The 18,442-nt window shown below is 42.4% G+C and overlaps 1 protein-coding gene across 6 annotated transcripts in view; it reads left to right on the top strand.

Moving 5' to 3' along the window:
- The window catches only part of enah (ENAH actin regulator), a 145,571-nt gene that overhangs the window by 39,422 nt on the left and 87,707 nt on the right, over positions 1-18,442 (top strand). For 3 of the 6 annotated variants that reach the window (XM_041975827.1, XM_041975832.1, XM_041975833.1), the window contains exon 1: positions 15,937-16,616. The exons of 1 other annotated variant lie outside the window; for it this stretch is intronic. In XM_041975827.1, the coding sequence (XP_041831761.1) occupies positions 16,525-16,616 (92 nt within the window). In that variant the 5' untranslated portion in view covers positions 15,937-16,524. 2 more of the 6 variants (XM_041975829.1, XM_041975828.1) reach the window with 2 other exon arrangements.

The raw sequence follows: 18,442 nt of genomic DNA on the forward strand, positions 1-18,442 counted from the left end.
TGTTCCTCCTGAAGTCAACAATCATCTCCTTTGTTTTCTTGGTATTCAAGATGAGATGATTGTCACCGCACCATTTCACAAACTGACCGACCAGTTCTCTGTACTCTGCTTCTTGTCCATCACTGATACACCCAACAACTGCTGAGTCATCAGAGTATTTCTGCAGATGACAGAACTCAGAGTTGTACTGGAAGTCTGAGGTGTACAGCGTGAATAGAAATGGTGAAAGTACAGTCCCTTGTGGTGTTCCAGTGCAGCTGACCACCATCTCAGACACACAACCTTTCAGTCTCACAAACTGTGGTCTGTTTGTGAGGTAGTCGTAAATCCAGGTGGTTGTGGAGGGATCCACCTGGAATTTCTGCAGCTTCTCACACAGCAGAGCAGGCTGAATCGTATTAAAAGCACTTGAGAAATCAAAGAACATGACCCTCAAAGTGCTGCCTGACTGGTCCAGATGAGAGTGGGCTCTCTGAAGCAGGTATATGATTGCATCCAAAAAGCGCTATATAAATACGGACCATTTACCATTTTAAAGTAATAAATGCATGGATTAGTTTCCACAATAGCCAGCAGGTTTAAATGCGGGCTGTTACTCCTGATTTAAACCTGCGGTTCCCAACCAGGGGTCAAAGTATCATCACATTTGCTGCCACTTCTTAAGGCTGTGTGTGGACGTCAAAATTCTTTGTTTTATGAAATGGCAATATAGAGAATATTTCTTGAAAAAGCTAATCTACAGCTGTAAAAAGCAGCTCATCAGTGTACTGTAATTTAGATTAAAGCATAATTTCTTTACTGACACATAGAGTTTGCTAATGCCCGAACACAGAGCTAGAGAAATATCACAGGAAGCTACAACAATATATGTCATAAAAATAACTAAATGAAAATGATGACATGCAAAGCAGGGCAGGTTTATTTGCATTACACATTTTATGCACAAAACTCAAAGTGCTTTAAATAAAACTTTAAGAACAAGGTGCAAAAGAAGCAAAGTACAAAAAAAGCTCAAATAAAAACTGAAAAGAATAAAAGAAATGAAATATAAACAGAACAGGCCAGGGAGTAACAGACTACAGAAAACATACGATTGGTTAGATATCATACAGACATCAGTGGGAAATGTGCAAAAGATATATTTATAAAGAAGCAAAAGGAACAAAGCTCTCTATCTTAATTTAAAGTGGTGGCAGATAAAAGAGTTTTAAGACCAGATTTAACAGAACTAAGGTTGGGATCAGACTTCATGTTTTCTGCTAGTTTGTACCAGATATCAGGAGCAGAAAAACTCGATGTGTAGTTTAAAGTCTTGGGATGGAACTCATGATCTTTAGAAGCTCATATGGTGTCAGCAGACCAGATATATATTTTGGACCAGAACCATCCAGAGCCTTGTACACCAGCAAAACTTTTAAAATCAATTCTTTGTCTGGAAGCCAGTGTAGAGATGTGAGAACTGGATTGGTCTGTTCCGTATTTCTGGTCTTTGTAAAGACAAGCAGCAGCATTCTGGATCAGTTGTTGTCTGATTTAGGATGTTTTCATGCTGAGCCATCAGTTCCCTCATTCTAGATCTATTCTTCAGCTGGTGAAAAGCTGATTTGGTTCATGCTTTAGTATGGCTGTTAAAATGAGGCACAGAGATCAAAAACACCAAGATTTCTGGATTAAACTGTTGGTTTTAACACTGCTGAATTCAGCAGGTTAGCCGGCTGATTCACCTGATCTATTTTTTTGGTATATTTTAAATATATTTCCAGGATGACATGTTCAGAAATAGATGGTAAAATCTAACTTGGTATGAGTAAACATTGGTGGGACTCTAAAAATTCCTCACATAGTTCAGGCTGATGATGTGACCAGGTCGAGAACTATTTTGGAACAGCAGGGAGAGATATGCTTCAGCCCCCATCTGTAGAGTCATTGCACCCTCTTCTTGAGCCCACCCAGCTGCTCCACTTTTAGCCCGGACTTCAGTGAGGTGACGGTGTATGAGCAAGGCTGGGAGGAGGGGGTGGGTGCGGGGGCCTTGTAGTTCAGTTGGTGCCTCTCTACTGTCGCTGTCCATCTAAATATCAGTCCATTTCTCCCCTTCGCAGTCATTCAGCCAAGCAGCTGCTTCGTCAGTCTGTCTGTGGAGAAAGTGGAGACTCGAAGAATTAAACTGTCCTAGCAACAGATTTTCCTGTAGGTGGAGCGGCTGGATTTACGGGTTACCCATGCCAAGATGACTTGTGACTCGTAAGTTTTTTTTTCCCCCTATTTTTTAAGTTACTGTAGAATTAAGAAGTCTAAAGATTGCAGATGTGAATCCAACGTTTTCCCTTCCCTTAAACCCATATTAGCACCTCAAAAAGACTGAGCTTTTACAGAAGGGAGCTTATTGTATGACCGGCACTGGCCGAGACTCTTGTTCACTCTTTGAGCTCTAATAAGAAATACGCTTTAGCTTTTAGCAACATCCAGCAATTCATTTATTATTTGAAGCCCCTGTCTAAAAAAAAACCACTTTCAGATGAGAAGCCATTATATTTATAGATCTGCTGCGGCTGTTAAACTCTTCAGAGTCCAATCAGCAGGGGTTTCAGCTCAGTTACAGGGTAGGGTTCGTCTGTGCTGCTCTCTTGGGTTGTCAAAGGGGCACTTTTCTCCTCGCAGCTGCTTCTGGAGCTGCTGTTACCTTCCTGAATGGATTTCTGCACCGTGATGAATGCATAAAAAAAGCTCTTTGCAGGTTGCCGTTGTGCCGGTAACTTCATAAAGCCAGCTTAGTTGTCAAGCATGAGTTTGGAGTGATAATGGAAGATGTTTTTTTTCTTTTTTAAATTGTTTATAGTTTCTTCCAGATTGTCATGGAAGTGTAAGTGACCGTGTATGCTGCTGAATTAGAAACACTTCATATACAGTGATTTCAGTAAATAGTTTGTGTCGGTGCTATCATCAGGAAATTCCGGTTTAATTAGCAAGTTATTCGCAATATTTTAAAATAAAATTTGATTAATTGCAAAGAGTTTACCACTGATAGGAAAGCCTGTTTTTAACTGGTAAATATATCGCTAACATCTGGCTGGGTGCAACATGAAAAGTGTTTATCCAGCATTCAGTTCTGCATCATATGACTTTACAGCTGACATGGGTTTATACGAGCTCCAGCTCAGCACAGCATCAATGGGAATATGATCCCGGGTGCAGAGGGGGCGAACAGACTGGCTGCAGCTCACGTTTCAAGCACAGAAAAGCATGTTTACCGATCCTGATGTAATGACTCTCAAAACTAATATTTACATTCTTATAACTTAAATTTTATTGAGTTTTGATTTTTTTAACACAAGACTAAGCATGAAGAACAACAATTAAAAGAAGGTAAAAACAGAAGAAGACGAAGCAACCAACTCAAAATGAGGCGGAATTGAGAGGCCCAGTCTTTATTTTGTAACTTTAGTTTTTATTTATTTTTAGTTTAGCGGTCAAGCTATAAATTTCACAGGAGATGCTCGTATTTCCTTCTTATTAGTGTTGTAATAAATTATTTTTCAGTTCTCAGTAGCTGCAATAACGGGGAGCGCTTTTGATCCGATCAAAGGTCCAATCGGAGTAAAAATGGGTTCAATAAACGGCTCAGCTCATCCGATCAGCCTTGATTTGGAATGAATTTTTAATGCAATCAAGAGGAAAACAATGACCATGTAGGACTTTATTGATGTCATTCTGATATTTTCTTTGTTAAAGCATGCACAGAAACGAGACAATGTGGGGGTTCTGGCATTAGTCCAGCATTCAGAAGTCCCAAAACGAGTTGTTACGCAGAAATTTGATCAAATTTGATAAAATCTTCTTCTTCTTTTGAATTAATCCACATTGCATGTGTCCAAAGTGTTACGATCATATTAATATCTTTCCATCCTATAAACACATAACAGATCAGATCCATGTAAACAAGTCAGCTGGAATCTCTGATCAGCTGGATTTCAGTTGGATAGAAGAAATGAATGAATGAATGAAATGAATGAAAAATACTTTATTAATCCCTTTGCAGGGAAATTCATGTTTTCAGTACAACCCATCCAAGACTAGACAAAACAACATATGATGACACAAACAGAACAGGCAGACTGACGGAGCAGCCATTTCTACAGCGCTCCTTGTCTTAGATATAGGTGAAAGGTAACATTAGGGGAGTAAGATGTAGCTGGAGAGGATAAAAAAGGCATCTCCACACTGGGCCTAAGGGCCCATTATTGAGATACAAAAAACAAATATTTGTTCATGTAAAGATAGCGAGTCGCTGATCTTCTTCTTATAAATAGTCTTTCTTCCATTTCTCTTCTATTTAGGTCTTCTGAAGTTTTATGTGTGTCAGTGTCTCAATAATAATGATAATCAATCATAATAATATAATAATAATCATTTTTATTTGTATTACACACGTTAAAATCTAGCGACTTCTCAAGGTGCTTCACAGTTCTAAGATAAACAAGGTTAAAATCAATAAAACAATCAAGAGTACAACATAATGATTCTAAAATAACAATATTAAACGTGGCAATCAAGAACATAACAGCCAAAAAAGTCAGCTAAAGGACTATTTGTCAAAGGCAGCTCGGAACAAGTTGGACTTTAAGCTGCTTTTAAAGGAAGTTTGACATCCTGATTGATTCAGGTAGCTCAACTTGTCTCTGTTTAGACATGTTCACAGACAGTTTTCAAGATCAAAATCATCTCCATCTTCATCTTCATCTTCATGTCAATCCCACAGGAATACAGATACATCTCGGAACCCAATGGGTTGCTACACCTTCTTTACAGGTCAAACTGGGAAGGGTGTTAAGCTGGATTTATACTATACGTCTTCTGCGTGAAGTCAGTTATGGCATCACTGCTGTAAGCTCTGCGTAGGTCCGCGGAGGGTCAGCGTGCACTTCTTCCAGACCTGACGTGCACCCCTGCTTGCAGCGCAGTTACACATTAGTACTCCCCTGTGATTGGTCATTTTTGATTACGTGTTTCCGGATTTCTGGAGCTTCTTGCTGAATTTGAAGAGAAACTGCAACATGACGGCATAAGCACACGCTCGAGTGCGAGAGCGTATTTCTCCGGGATCAGCTGCACCGACTCGACCGTACGCAGACTCTGCGCAAGTAGAAATCCAGCTTACAATATCCAATCAGAGCTGTCCTACTTTTTTGGGATTCTTCCAATGGGGTCCAAATCTTACCCACCTGACCTTTGAGGGTGGAGCTTGACACACTGCAATCCACTGATTGGTTAAATTAATTCTGCAATAAGAACAAAGCAGGAGCAGCTCCATGTTAAATTTACAGTGGATTTTTTGTTGTTTAAAGCTAAAGAAGGAACACAGACTGCTGGATGTCCACCATGCCAGCTGGCTGTGGAAACACTAGAGACCAACCAAACCACACCAAACTGTCCTGAGTCCGAGCCACTGATGGAAACGGGGCTTTAGTTACTCTGTAGAAAGTATAATCCTGGGAATCTGACACACTTCTCATTATAATTTTCAGTCTAGTGTATTAAACTTTGGGAGATTATTCTTCTCACTTTGCTTAGTTCTGTAAGCCTACAGACATCCTCTATCTTTTCTTTTTCTTATTATCAGCTTTAACCATTTGTTAATTTGTCTGCATGCAGTTGGTTGGGGAGTTTCACAATGTGGTCCATGAGTTCAGGATTACTTTATATGTATGGACTATGGCAGAAATCATAATCCACTCTTGTAACCTCGGTAATACTTTCATGGACTCGCTTCTACTATGTTTCATCTTCATGTGTGAGAGTCTCTTGTTCTGGTGTTTCCTTCAGACTCAGCCTGAATATTCTCATTACACAGAAATAAAATTGATGCAGTATTTTGAAACTGAGTTAGAAAATTGTAAAGTAAGCTGATAATCAGTTAGCTTATCAGAAACACAGCATTGAGAATATGGCATTAAATCAACCCTTTATGGTGTTGTATTGATAGTAAACCGGCCATTGCAGGCAATGTGAAAGGATTCCTTAATATATTACTTTACTTTAAGCTATATTGTAGTTTTGAGGTCAAAAGTTAAGTTTTTAATACTCTTATACCTCTTATATTATGAGACATCCAGAGTCTTGCAGTCCTGAGTGGGTGTCTCAGTGTATTAATTTACCTCGATGAATAATTTAAAATGAATCCATACTCTGTTCATTGCAGTGTAACCTCCTTTGAAAAGTTGTAGTTGTGTAGTATCTCCCTGCATGTCACCTGTTGCCTAGCATGATGCTCTACCCAGCAACAATGACATCATTGTTAAGACCGTCCAGCAGAAGCAGCTCAGGTCAAATGACAGCAACACAGAGGTATGCTCCTGTGTGCCTCATTGTCACTGTGTGGCCTTGAATGATGATTTTAGTCCAACATTTTAGTGTTGTCTGTGTTATGTCAGACTGCCTAGGGGATATTTATATCTTTTATTATTTCAGTTTCTCAGACAGACTCTACTAACTGCACATGCTGCTGAATAACACATTCATTTATAAGTACTTTGCTTTTATAAGTGTTTAAGCACAGCTGGGACAACTTTAATTGGAATTAATAACATCACCCCTATGATGAGGAGAATGCAAGGACCAAGGTTTTCACCGGGGCCCCCTCTGGAGGCAGGCCTGGAGGTGGGGCACGGAGGCCAGCGCTTGGTGGCCAGGCCTTTGCCCATGGGGCCCGGTCGGGCTCAGCCCGAAAGGGTGACAGTTTGGAGTTTGGAGAGGCCATGGAGAATGACTTCCGGACGGCTTCGAGGAGATTCTGGTCCACCATTCGGCTCAGGAGGGGAAAGCAGTGCTCCGTCAACACTGTGTACAGTGGGGATGGGGGGCTGCTGACCTCGACTCGGGACGTTGTGCGGTGGAGGAAATACCTTCTCAATCCCACCAACACGTCATCCGATAAGAAAGCAGAGTGTGGGGTAGCTGGTGCTGGCTCTCCTATCTCTGGGGCTGAGACCACTGAAGTGGTTTAAAAGCTCCTTGGTGGCAAGGCCCCGGGTGTGGATGAGGTCCACCCAGAGTTCCTTAAAGCTCTGGATGCTGTAGGGCAGTCTTGGCTGACACGCCTATGCAGCATCGCATGGACATCTGGGACAGTTCCCCTGGACTGGCAGACAGGGGTGGAGGCCCCCCCTCTTCAAAAAGGACCGGAGGTTGTTGTCCAACTACAGGGGGATCACACTCCTCAGCCTCCCTGGTAAGGTCTATTCAGGGATGCTGGAGAGGAGAGTTTGTCGGATAGTCGAACCTCAGATTGAGGAGGAGCAGTGTGGTTTTCATCCTGGTCGTGGAACAGTGGACCAGCTCTACACCCTCTTCAGGGTTTTTGAGGGGGCATGGGAGTTTGCCCAACCAATCTACATGTGCTTTGTGGACTTGGAGAAGGCATTCGACCGTGTCCTTCGGGGACTCTTGTGGGGGGTACTCCGGGAGTATGGAGTGCCTGGACCCACTTGTACGAGCTGTCCAGTCCCTGTACGACCGGTGTCAGAGCTTGATCCAGCATTAAATCAGAATCGTTTCCAGTGCGGGTTGGACTCCACCAAGGCTGCCCTTTGTCACGATTCTGTTCATAACTTTTATGGACAGAATTTCTAGGCGCAGCCGAGATGTTGAGGGGATCCAGTTCGGTGGCCTCAAGACTGGGTCTATGGTCTTTGCAGATGATTTGGTTTTGTTGGCTTCGTCGGGTCGTAATCTTCAGCTCTCACTGGAGCGATTCGCAGCCGAGTGTGAAGCGGCTGGGATGAGAATCCGCACCTCCAAATCCGAGACCATGGCCCTCAGCTGGAAAAGAGTGGCGTGCTCTCTCCTGGTGGAGTTCACGGAGGAGTTCACGTATCTCAGGGTCTTGTTCACGAGTGAGGGAAGGATGGAGCGGGAGATGGACAGGCGGATCGGTGTGGCGTCTGCAGTGATGCGGACTCTGCATCGGTCTGTCATGGTGAAGAATGAGCTGAGCCAAGAGGCAAAGCTCTCGATTTACCGGTCGATCTAAGTTCCCATCCTCACCTATGGTCATGAGCTGTGGGTAGTGACCAAAAGAACAAGATCGCGAATACAAGCAGCCAAAATGAATTTTCTCCGCAGGGTGCCAGGCTCTCCCTTAGAGATAAGGTGAGAAGCTCGGTGATCCGGGAGGGGCTCAGAGTAGAGCCGCTGCTCTTTCACATCGAGAGGAGCCAGATGAGGTGGCTCGGGCATCTGGTTAGGATGCCTCCTTGACACCTCCCTGATGAGGTGTTCCGGGCACGTCCCACCAGAAAGAGGCCCCGGGGAAGACCCAGGACGTGCTGGACAAGACTACATGTTTCGGCTGGCCTGGGAACGCCTCGGGAACCCTCCGGATGAGCTGGATGGATGTGGCCGGGGAGAGAGAAGTCTAGGTTTCCCTGCTTAGGCAGCTGCCCCCGCGACCCGACTCCTGATAAGCGGCAGAAAATGGTGGATTGATGGAACATTAATGACTGAGTTGACTTTTCTACAGGGATGCAAACCCACATATGTGTGGCCTTATCCCAGTGGGACATCCTGGCTTTTTTTTTTTTTTTTACACCCTGACTATATGAATACCCTGCTTGGTTGCTCCATACATGGCCCGTTATCTCTGTTCAACCCCACCACCATAAACACAGACACGAGAAAAAGTACCCAGTACTGTACATTATTTACAAACTCAAAACAGCTGGAATGCTGGTTAAAATGTAAATAAAATCATCACACAATGGTTTGCAAAACTTAAATTTTATTCCCAAGTGAATCATGTCTGTTTTTAAAGCAGTGCTGCCTAAGGGCCCCAAGATCACCAACATCCAGTGGAGACCCATTCACACAGAGATTCCTCCTGTTTCTCTGAATTTTTTTATTTTATACACTGTAGATGGTGGGATCTTCAAAGCCTTTACAAATTTATTCCACAATTTTGAAATGCAATTTGTTTTAGACTGGTCATTCCAATCTTTCCATCTGAGAGACTCTGCCACTGTCAGATGGTCGTTTTGTATCGTTACTGACCTGTTGGTAATTAACCTTATTAGTTGTCAAATGTTCCTCCAGTTGTTTTTGATTTGTACTAATTACTTTTCCAGCATTTTGCTTCTCCTGTTCCAACTTTTTACAGACGTGTTGCTCCCATCAGATTCAAAAGGAGCTCATATTTTCCATGAAACAGTAAAATTTAGCACTTTCAACATAATTTTCTATTCACAATAAATTATGGGTTTATGAGATGTGTAAATCTTTTTTTACATTTTATACAGCACGTCAACTTTTTCTAAAATTGTGGTTGTAAAATAAAAGTGCCATTTCATACAACAGTTATCAAATCTAATCAAACTTTATTTATACAGCGCTTTCACATACAAAGAGGTACTCAAAGTGGTATACATGTAAAATTATAATAGAAAAATAAAACAATAACAAAATTAAACAATAAAAGACAAAAAAGAGGAAAAACAAACCTGGCCTAATGATCATGCTCTCTGGAGTTAAAAACCAATGTAAAAAGATGAGTTTTTAAACAAGACTTAAATTCATTCAGGGTTCCGGCAGACCTCAGAAAGAGGGAGACCATTCCAGAGTTTAGGGGCTACTGAGGACAAAGCTCTGTCTCTGAGTCACGAGTCGAGTCCTGGGGACTACAAATCACCTTTGATCTTCAGATCTCTGATCTCTTCAAGGACAGTGATGGTGCAGGAGCTCAGAAAGATACGGAGGTGCCACAACATTTAAACATTTAAAAGTAAAATGTAAAAAAAAATTGTAAATGAGAGGCAGACAGTGAAGGGAGCGCAGTACTGGAGTAATGTGCTTCCACCATCTTGTCCCCATTAATAGGCAGGCAGCTGAGTTTTGGATCAGCTGTAGATGGAAAACACCAAGTTATCTGAGAAAAAACACTCCCCAAAGTGTCTAAGGTCTGTTACACAATTTAAGTTAATATAGGCCCACGTATAACATTAAAAATCCCTTTTTTCTTAGTTAGCCAAAAACCTGGACCAATATGTGTGCTGAACTTTACGTTGCAAACACAAACTATCAGCCTAAAATAATTACATGACACGATGCCTCATATTCAAATAGTGTTTAGGTCAGGAAGACTAAAAACGGAAAACAGATTTGAGTAGCAATGTAGCAAGAGGCCTATAAAGGTATTAATTCATTGTTTCAATTAAATGTACAAAACTCATAGAGATGATATATCTGAAGACCTATGTCCTTTACTCGTTTCTCCTCCCCATCTGTCCTAGTCGAGCACCTGATGGTTTCTTTGACCATTAATTGTCTACTTGTGTTTATTTGGCACCGACTCAAGAATCAGCATATTATCCAGATTATACAGATATTTTCCAAATTATTGTTTTATGGAGGAAAAAAGTCACAGTGATGTGGAGTAAACGTGGACCTTCTTCAGCCTGGAGCAACTCTGTCATCATCTCATTGAAAATACTGTGAAGAAGACAGGGCGACCAAATGGTCCCATTTTGGGACTAAAATGTGAGACTTGCTATGCAAGGCGGTTTCAGTGTACGCCCCTAAATTTTCTGCTTGCTCTCCTAAACATTTAAGTTAGGGGACGCTGTGTTCCTCGTAAAAAAGTTAGTCTGGAACCCTGGAAGTGTTAGCTCCCTTTTTTATTTTTATATTGTTGTTCGGTCTTTGCTTATTCAGAGGAGACTACAGAACTGGCAGGCTGAGATTCTGTTCTCGCTCCGTTCCTGACTTAAATCCAAAATGTACGCACAGCAGTGTTTTGGTGTTTAATCTCTCTGAAGGGTTTATCAGAAATGCTTTCAGTTGAACATAAGAGCTAGAAAAAAATCCTTATTGATCACTTGTTGCCAATAAAGCTGAACATGAAGGTGTATGCTAGGTGTATCTAGTGCAGACAGAGACAAGCTGCTGCTCTGATTCAGAACATGATGTGTGAAAACTGTACACGGTGTGACACATCCTGTTTGGTAATTTGATTAAAATCTGACAGATCTTCACTGGAAGTCGCACTCAGAGACAAGGGGATTTATTAAATTATATATCGCATGATGAGAAGCCGACGTCTCATTCAGTATGTGCTTGTATCTGTGGTCTTGTCGATGTGTTGCGTGGGAATCAGCTTGTGGTTTATAAGGGGTGCTTGTGGCATTTGAGCCACCTGTGCCTGCAGTCTCCTGCAGTGACACAACCTGAAATGGCATCAGGCCTCAGGGGAGAAAGGATGGGCTTCTCACTTCCATCTCTTATTTCTCCTACTGCCTTTGTTTTCCTTCACAGAACAACGTCCAACCCTCTTCACATGTCCTCTTTCTCAGGCTTTTTTCCTTTTTAAACATCTTAAGCCTGCAGTAATGGGGACAATTCAGTAACATCCGGTTTCACAGTGTGGCCTGTGGGGTCCTGGGTTCTGTCCCTGGCTCATGCAGAGGGAGCCGGTGCCTGGCAGGGCTGGTGGACTGCTGCCCCGGGGCCCCTGGGGCCCACGCTCCCTGACGTGGTGGGGCTCTCTGCCTGCAGCCTTTGCCTCCTTCTGTCTGGACGCATGGCCGTTCCTGTGGTGGACTGGCTCAGTTCTGGTCTCTGTGGTGGCTTCTGGGTACCCGGGGCTTGTGGCCCTCAGTCTGCCTCTGATCCTTGGACGGTCGCGTTTGCATTTGCATGATCACTCAACACAACTCACCCCTAATGCTTAGTACACACACCTACACACAGACACACACACACATACTTGTTGCTGTTGGGGGTTTCTACAGTTTTCTTCTCTATAGACGGTCTGTTGTGTTCTCTTTAGGATGCTTCCTGCTTCTTTTCAGGTGTTGCAGCTGGTTAGTTTCCCTGTTTAGCTTTGATTGTAGTTGCTGTGGTTTGTTTTCTACCTTTTGTTTTGTTCTCCTTTTTTCTCTTCGCCTCCTATTTCTCCTCTATCCACCTTTTTCCTTCTGTTTCTCTGGCCCAGCAGTTGTAAGCAAAAACACATTTTAAAACAAAAAGAAAGAATAGCATTTAAGACTCAAGGGAAGCCCTGTATCCAAAATGCTCCTCTTGGCAGAGTAAATTTGTTCAGCCAGACCATCATCCTGCTGTCATGATGATGGACAGGTTAGAAAAGAAGAGTTTTGTGTCGATGTGCAGAGACATGCTTCTGTTTAAAAAACAGCGTGGCCTCTTTAAGAGGAGAGGAGAGAGAGGCACGGAGCAGGAGTCAGAGCGGGAGTGAGGGGAGGGGATGCATCAGAGCCAGGCGGCAGTGAAATGTGAAACCTATGTGGAAGTGCAAAATATTGCAGTTCCCTCCTCGTCCACTAGGGGCTGCTTCCAAAACAGAGCAAATCCCCATAGACTCCCATGTTAAAAAGACCAACTTCACAGCAGAAATAAACATGTTTAAAGCCTGGTACAAAAATCCATTTTAGGATTAATAGGTCAAGTTTACCTTCATGACAAATGTGGGAATTAATTGCCAGTGGAGATTAAAATTTCATAAAATGTAGACATTTTTAAATCCAGGTTAAACATTTCTTTTCTCATGCGTTTACTTGAAATCTACATGGTAACTTTTTAACTTATATTAACTAATCATTTTGATTTTAAGTTATAATTTTATTGTGATTTTTGTCATTTTTTGCTGCCTTTTACTACTTTTTAATGCTTTGTTTGCACCATTTGTAATGTCTTAATGTTTTATCTAAAGCGCTTTGAATAGTCTTGTACATGAAATGTACTATGCAAATAAACTGCCTTGCCTTGCTGTTGATGATTGGCGACATTGATGTAAACATGGTGGCACCAGTGTAATTCTACCATATGAATATTGGCTGGTTGAAGCAGGAGTTAGGAGTGATGCCTGACAGAAAGAACATATTCAGAAAGTATATACTGTATTTCCGTGCTCATGCATGTGTGAGTATTATGCATGGATGCACCTGTTTGCAGTGTTTTCTTCCCCTTTTTTTTAGCACCTTAATTTATACAAAGCTACAACAATTTCTGTAGCTTAACTGTTGTTTTGATCTGAGTTTTTTTATTTAGACTTTTGTAGACTTCACGTAATGTACCAGTCGATTTTCCCCTGTTCGTTGTCACCATTAAAACCTGCGCTTGGGTCCTCTAATTCACGCCTCAGCCCTGACATTTATACCTTTTATAGTGTTCTTGTTGATAAAACATTAAATACAACAATGATTTTGTGTATGTTTGTGTTGTCAGTCCTTTGAGATTTAATGTCCTTCACAAATTTACAAATTTCTCCGTCAGCTGTTGTTGTTCTGACCTCAGACTTGGTACATCCTTCCCTTGCAGTTATATGTGTGTGTGTGTGTGTGTGTGTGTGTGTGTGTGTGTGTGTGTGTGTGTGTGTGTGTGTGTGTGTGTGTGTGTGTGTGTGTGTTTGTTGTATTTTGTGCCCTACCCTGAAAGCACTGAACATGTCAGCCCTGCCTTGTTTTATTTATTTAATGCCTTTTTGATCCAGATGTCTAATGTGAAATGGGGAAAAAATGAACACTTGCAATAACTGCATTGGATAAGTACGTGTATATCACAACTTTGATCATGATATAATTTTAATTTAGGTAGCAGCAATCCGTTTGAGACAATATCATATTCTGATTTGAACACAATCATTTCCATTCATAATAACGTTTATTTCAGGCAGAGAATATACAGGTGCTCGTCATCAAATTAGAATATCATGAAAAAGTTTATTTATTTCAGTAATTGAATTCAAAAAGTGAAGCTTGTATAATGTCGACATTAATTCCTCACAGACTGACATATTTCAAATGTTTATTTCTTTTAATATTGATGATAATAACTAACAACTAATGAAAACCCCAAATTAAGTATCTCAGAAAATTAGAACATTGTGGAAAGGTTCAATATTGAAGACACCTGGTGCCACACTCTAATCAGCTAATTAACTCAAAACACCTGCAAAGGCCTTTAAATGGTCTCTTAGTTTAGTTCTGTTGGCTACACAATCATGAGGAAGGCTGCTGACCGGACAGCTGTCCAAAAGACGACCACTGACACCTTGAACAAGGAGGAAAGATACAGAAGGTCACTGGTAAAGAGGATGGCTGTTCCCAGAGCTCTGTGTCCAAGCACATAAATAGAGAAGCGAAGGGAAGGAAAAGATGTGGTAGAAGAAAGTGTACAAGCAACAGGGATAACTGCACCCTGGAGAGGGTTGTGGAACAAAATCCATTTTAAAATGTGGGGGAGATTCACAAAGAGTGGACTGCAGCTGGAGTCAGAGCTTCAGGAACCAGCAGCACAGACGTATGAAGACGTGGTTTCAGCTGTCGCTTTCCTGGTGTCAAGCCACTCTGGAACAAGAGACGGCGTCAGAAGCGTCTCGTCTGGACTAAAGACAAAAAGGACTGGACTGCTGCTGAGTGGTCCAAAGTTATGTTGTCTGATGAAGGAAATGTTGATGTTCTTTGGAAATCAAGGTCCCAGAGTCTGTAGGAAGAGAGGAGAGGCTCAGAGTCCACGTTGCTTGAGGTGGAGAGTAAAGTTTCCAGTCAGTGATGGTTTGGGTGCCAGGTCATCTGCTGGTGTTGGTCCATTGTGTTTTCTTAGGTCCACGCAGCATCTACCAGGAAGTTTTAGAGCACTTCATGCTTCCTGCCGCTGACCAACTTTATGAAGATGCAGATTTAATTTTCCAGCAGGACTTGACACCTGCACACAGCCCCAAAGCTACCAGGACCTGGTTTAAGGACCATGGTATCCCTGTTCTTAACTGGCCAGCAAACTGGCCTGATCTTAACCCTGTAGAAAATCTCTGGGGTATTATGAAGAGGAAGATGCGATATGCCAGACCCAACAATGCAGAAGAGCTGAAGGCCACTATCAGAGCAACCTGGGCTCTCATAACACCTGAGCAGAGCTGCAGACTGATGGACTCCATCAGCATCTTGTCAAATTGGTCCCTACACTCCATCTACTGTTCACTTCCATATAACAGCTTGCGAATGTACAGCGTTTGTTTCTGAGGACATGCACAAATGATGCTTCAAACAAACGCTAAATACGACTGGCACATGATAAACATGCACACATGGAATTAAAAGCAAGTATAAGTGGATGTGAGTAGCAACCAAAAGAACGAGATTGTGGATACAAGCAGCAAGGGTGTCTTGACTCTAGCATATGGGTGAGAAGCTCGGTCATCCAGGAGAGGTTCAGAGTAGAGCTGGTTAGGATGATGATAGTTAGCTTGATCCAAACAACAAACAGCTGAGTGGATTGGAGTAATCCGAAGCAGCACAGTGAAATCTCAAAATACATACAGCAAGTCCTACTTCATAACAGTCTACAGACCTTTAATCTAACAGTCTTTTTTTGGAGCATTAATGAGTATAATGATGACAGAAATGCCCATCAGTTTATAACATTAAAAGCTTTGTGACATTTGATTTGTTCCTTTATATTGTCCGTGCTCTAATGAATGACATTATTCACTCTCCTTCTAGCTCATTACAGCTGAAATGATGAGCACAGTGGCACAGAAGAAAGGCTTCAGTATGGTGCTCACAGATCCATCATATTTAGATAAACGCTTGCAGTGTGCTGATGTCCCATTATGAAAAAGAATCTCTTCTATTGGAGTGTGTTGTTTCAGAGATGCCGGGAGACATTGGGGAGCAAAAATTCAAGTATTCATGCTGCTATTTCTTCCAAATGTCTTTAGCATATTTATTTTGGAGAGAGAGAGAGACAAAGAGAGAGAGAGAGAGGAATTGGGTGGGTGGATCTTGAATTCACATGGAGAGTTGCACACATAAAAGCAGAGAGAGGAGCTTGGAGAGAGGAAGGGAGGACGCAGATGAAAGGGGAAGGGGAGATCAAGGGAGAAGCAAAGATGTGAGATGGATGTAGCTGAAGCAGCCAGGTAAGGGAAAGAAAGGGCCCACAAACAGTCGAAGACAAGGATCAAACCCTACATAGATCCTCCTGAGAAGAGCCATTCTGGGATGCTCAGTATCGCCGTGATTTCTCCACAACCTCCACCGGAGCGCAGAGAGCGCAACAGCAGCCTGAGCAGGAACAAGAGCCTGTTGCCTGGATACCTCTGCTGTCGCCACAGTGGCGAGAAGCCAGGACTGAGCTGCATGAATGTGTGTGTGTTTGCTGGATAGAGTCGCTGCCATTAAAACAAAATACAGCTGCCTGACTGGATGGCTCCCTCGCATGCCCACTTGCTGGCTGACTCGCTGACATTGCATGTATGAATGTGGAAAGAATCACTCTGATACGGGGGCTTTGAGTAGAGCAGGAACAGAGGCTGGCTGTATGAGGGGGTGACTGGCATCCTGATTTGGATAATGAAGACAGCAGATTAGTAGAACGAGAGAAAAAGCACAGATTATTTTGACTACCAAGTGAAAAAGGGGAGGCAGCGGGGACAAGACCACGAGATAGGAGAGCTGATGTAAAGCAGTAACGGGTGCAGCAGACTGGCTTACTTCAGCAGCTCACAGGCTTTGTGAAGCCATGCAGATCCAGTCCTCTGCTCAACAGTCTAACGCCTCCGGCTTCATCCTCAGTCAGAGATGTGTACTAGCCTCCAAAATGGAAATCCACCGGTATGTACCTGTTATCACAGTCATTCAAATAATCAACACCTCTAGTGAAAAACTGCCCTCGTAGTTCTATAAAAATGCAGCTTTATTCTTCCTGTTCTATGGTTGTTCAGCCGATGCATAACAGCAGTGGTTTAAGATGAGAACTGGTAAGATTCATGAAATATAACTGCAACACTGCAGAGTCTGCTGTTTATTCCCTTGAAAGAAGCACTGCTGAGCTTTGGCACTCCTGAACCACGACATCCATCCATCTTACACCCTGTCTCTTCTCTCACATCTCTCCAGCCAGTAAAAGTCAGTCTGCTGTTGGCTCTTGTCTTATCTCTTGTCACTTTCTCTCTTTCTTTTCCTATCTTCTTTCGATAGCATCCTGGGTTTCTTTGCAGAATCAGTATATCATGTTGAAAATGGTGAGCATGTGGATATCCAGTTGCTGGCGTGTGATCCGTTGCCTTAAAGTGAAACCCGGCTGTAATGTGATGCTCCAGCCTGGAACATCAAGTATGGTTTCTCAGCCTCGGTACAATACAGGACAACTATGGCTCCAGGAATGTACATATAAAATGTCAGTGTGCCATCAAATAGTCAGAAATAGAGTTTTATGGTTAGAAAGTTGTGTAGTGTTGCTTTAAAATGAATGAATTTTAAAGTGAAAAACATTCCTCTTTTCCATGTCTGCATCAGTGAATCTGTGATAGACCTCATGGTCTTTGTGGGATTACCTACACCTGGTTTGACTGAGCCACTCCTCCTATCTCTATGAAAATAACACAGATTAAATCAGGTTGCTCTGTTATGGGTAGTCTTGCTATGCTTTCTTCTTTTATCCTGGATAGCTGAGTCCTGCTTTTGTGCGCTTACATGTGCTTATTTGGCTGGTGAAAAGCAGCGGACAGAAAGGTGACAACGTTACAACAAAGCCTTGTTCTTGAAAAATGGATCTTTTTTATTTCCCTGCTGTGGTAAAAATACATGAATAAGACACCTCCTCTCAGGGTTTTAAAACGTTAATCAATAAACGGGCTATGATAATAAATAAGCTATGAATAAGACTCATGAACATGCTCATGCTGTATGCTCTGTCTGTAAGCTGCATATTGTAAGGGTTATTGTATAGGTGTTTTAAGTGGCCTCACCTAAATGAGGGACACTTTCTGACTCAGAAGATTTTTATAAATGCTCCAACTATTTACCTCTACTTAGCCACACAACAGAACTTCAGAGGCGTTTCGTAAACTTTAAGAGCATTTTGCCACAGTCCACCATTGTGTTCTGACCACCATGAAGGCAGATCTGTACGGTTTTTCAGCTCAAGGCAAAACAGATGGCTGATCCAGTCCATGACCAGTCCAGACCAGACCTGCTCTGCTTTCAATGTGTCCTCTGTCACCATTCAAACAAGTACTAAGTTGGACACTTGTAAAATGTACCAGGCCAATAGTTAACACACAAGCTGCAGTCTGAAGTACGGAAACACCTTGCAAGCTCAACTGGATGTGTGTGTGTGTGTGTGTGTGTGTGTGTGTGTGTGTGTGTGTGTGTGTGTGTGTGTGTGTGTGTGTGTGTGTGTAGGTGTGTGTGTCATTAGTGTCTTAAGCATAAACAGAACATGTGAGATCTGCCATCTTTTCAACAGGAGCCAAACATCCCCAAAGTCACGTCTCCCCCTAGCATCAAGCTAGCTAACTTCTCACAGCTAGTGCTAGCTAGCTCCTACTGTACAACGAAAACAAAGTTTCTATTCTGTTCCACTGTCCAGACTGTATGTGTTGCTTTGTATGAAACAGAAATTTCAAACCACTGAGCTGATGGCTGATTTTACTCAT

The sequence above is a fragment of the Melanotaenia boesemani genome, chromosome 22, assembly GCF_017639745.1.
Source record: "Melanotaenia boesemani isolate fMelBoe1 chromosome 22, fMelBoe1.pri, whole genome shotgun sequence".
NCBI lineage: Eukaryota > Metazoa > Chordata > Actinopteri > Atheriniformes > Melanotaeniidae > Melanotaenia > Melanotaenia boesemani.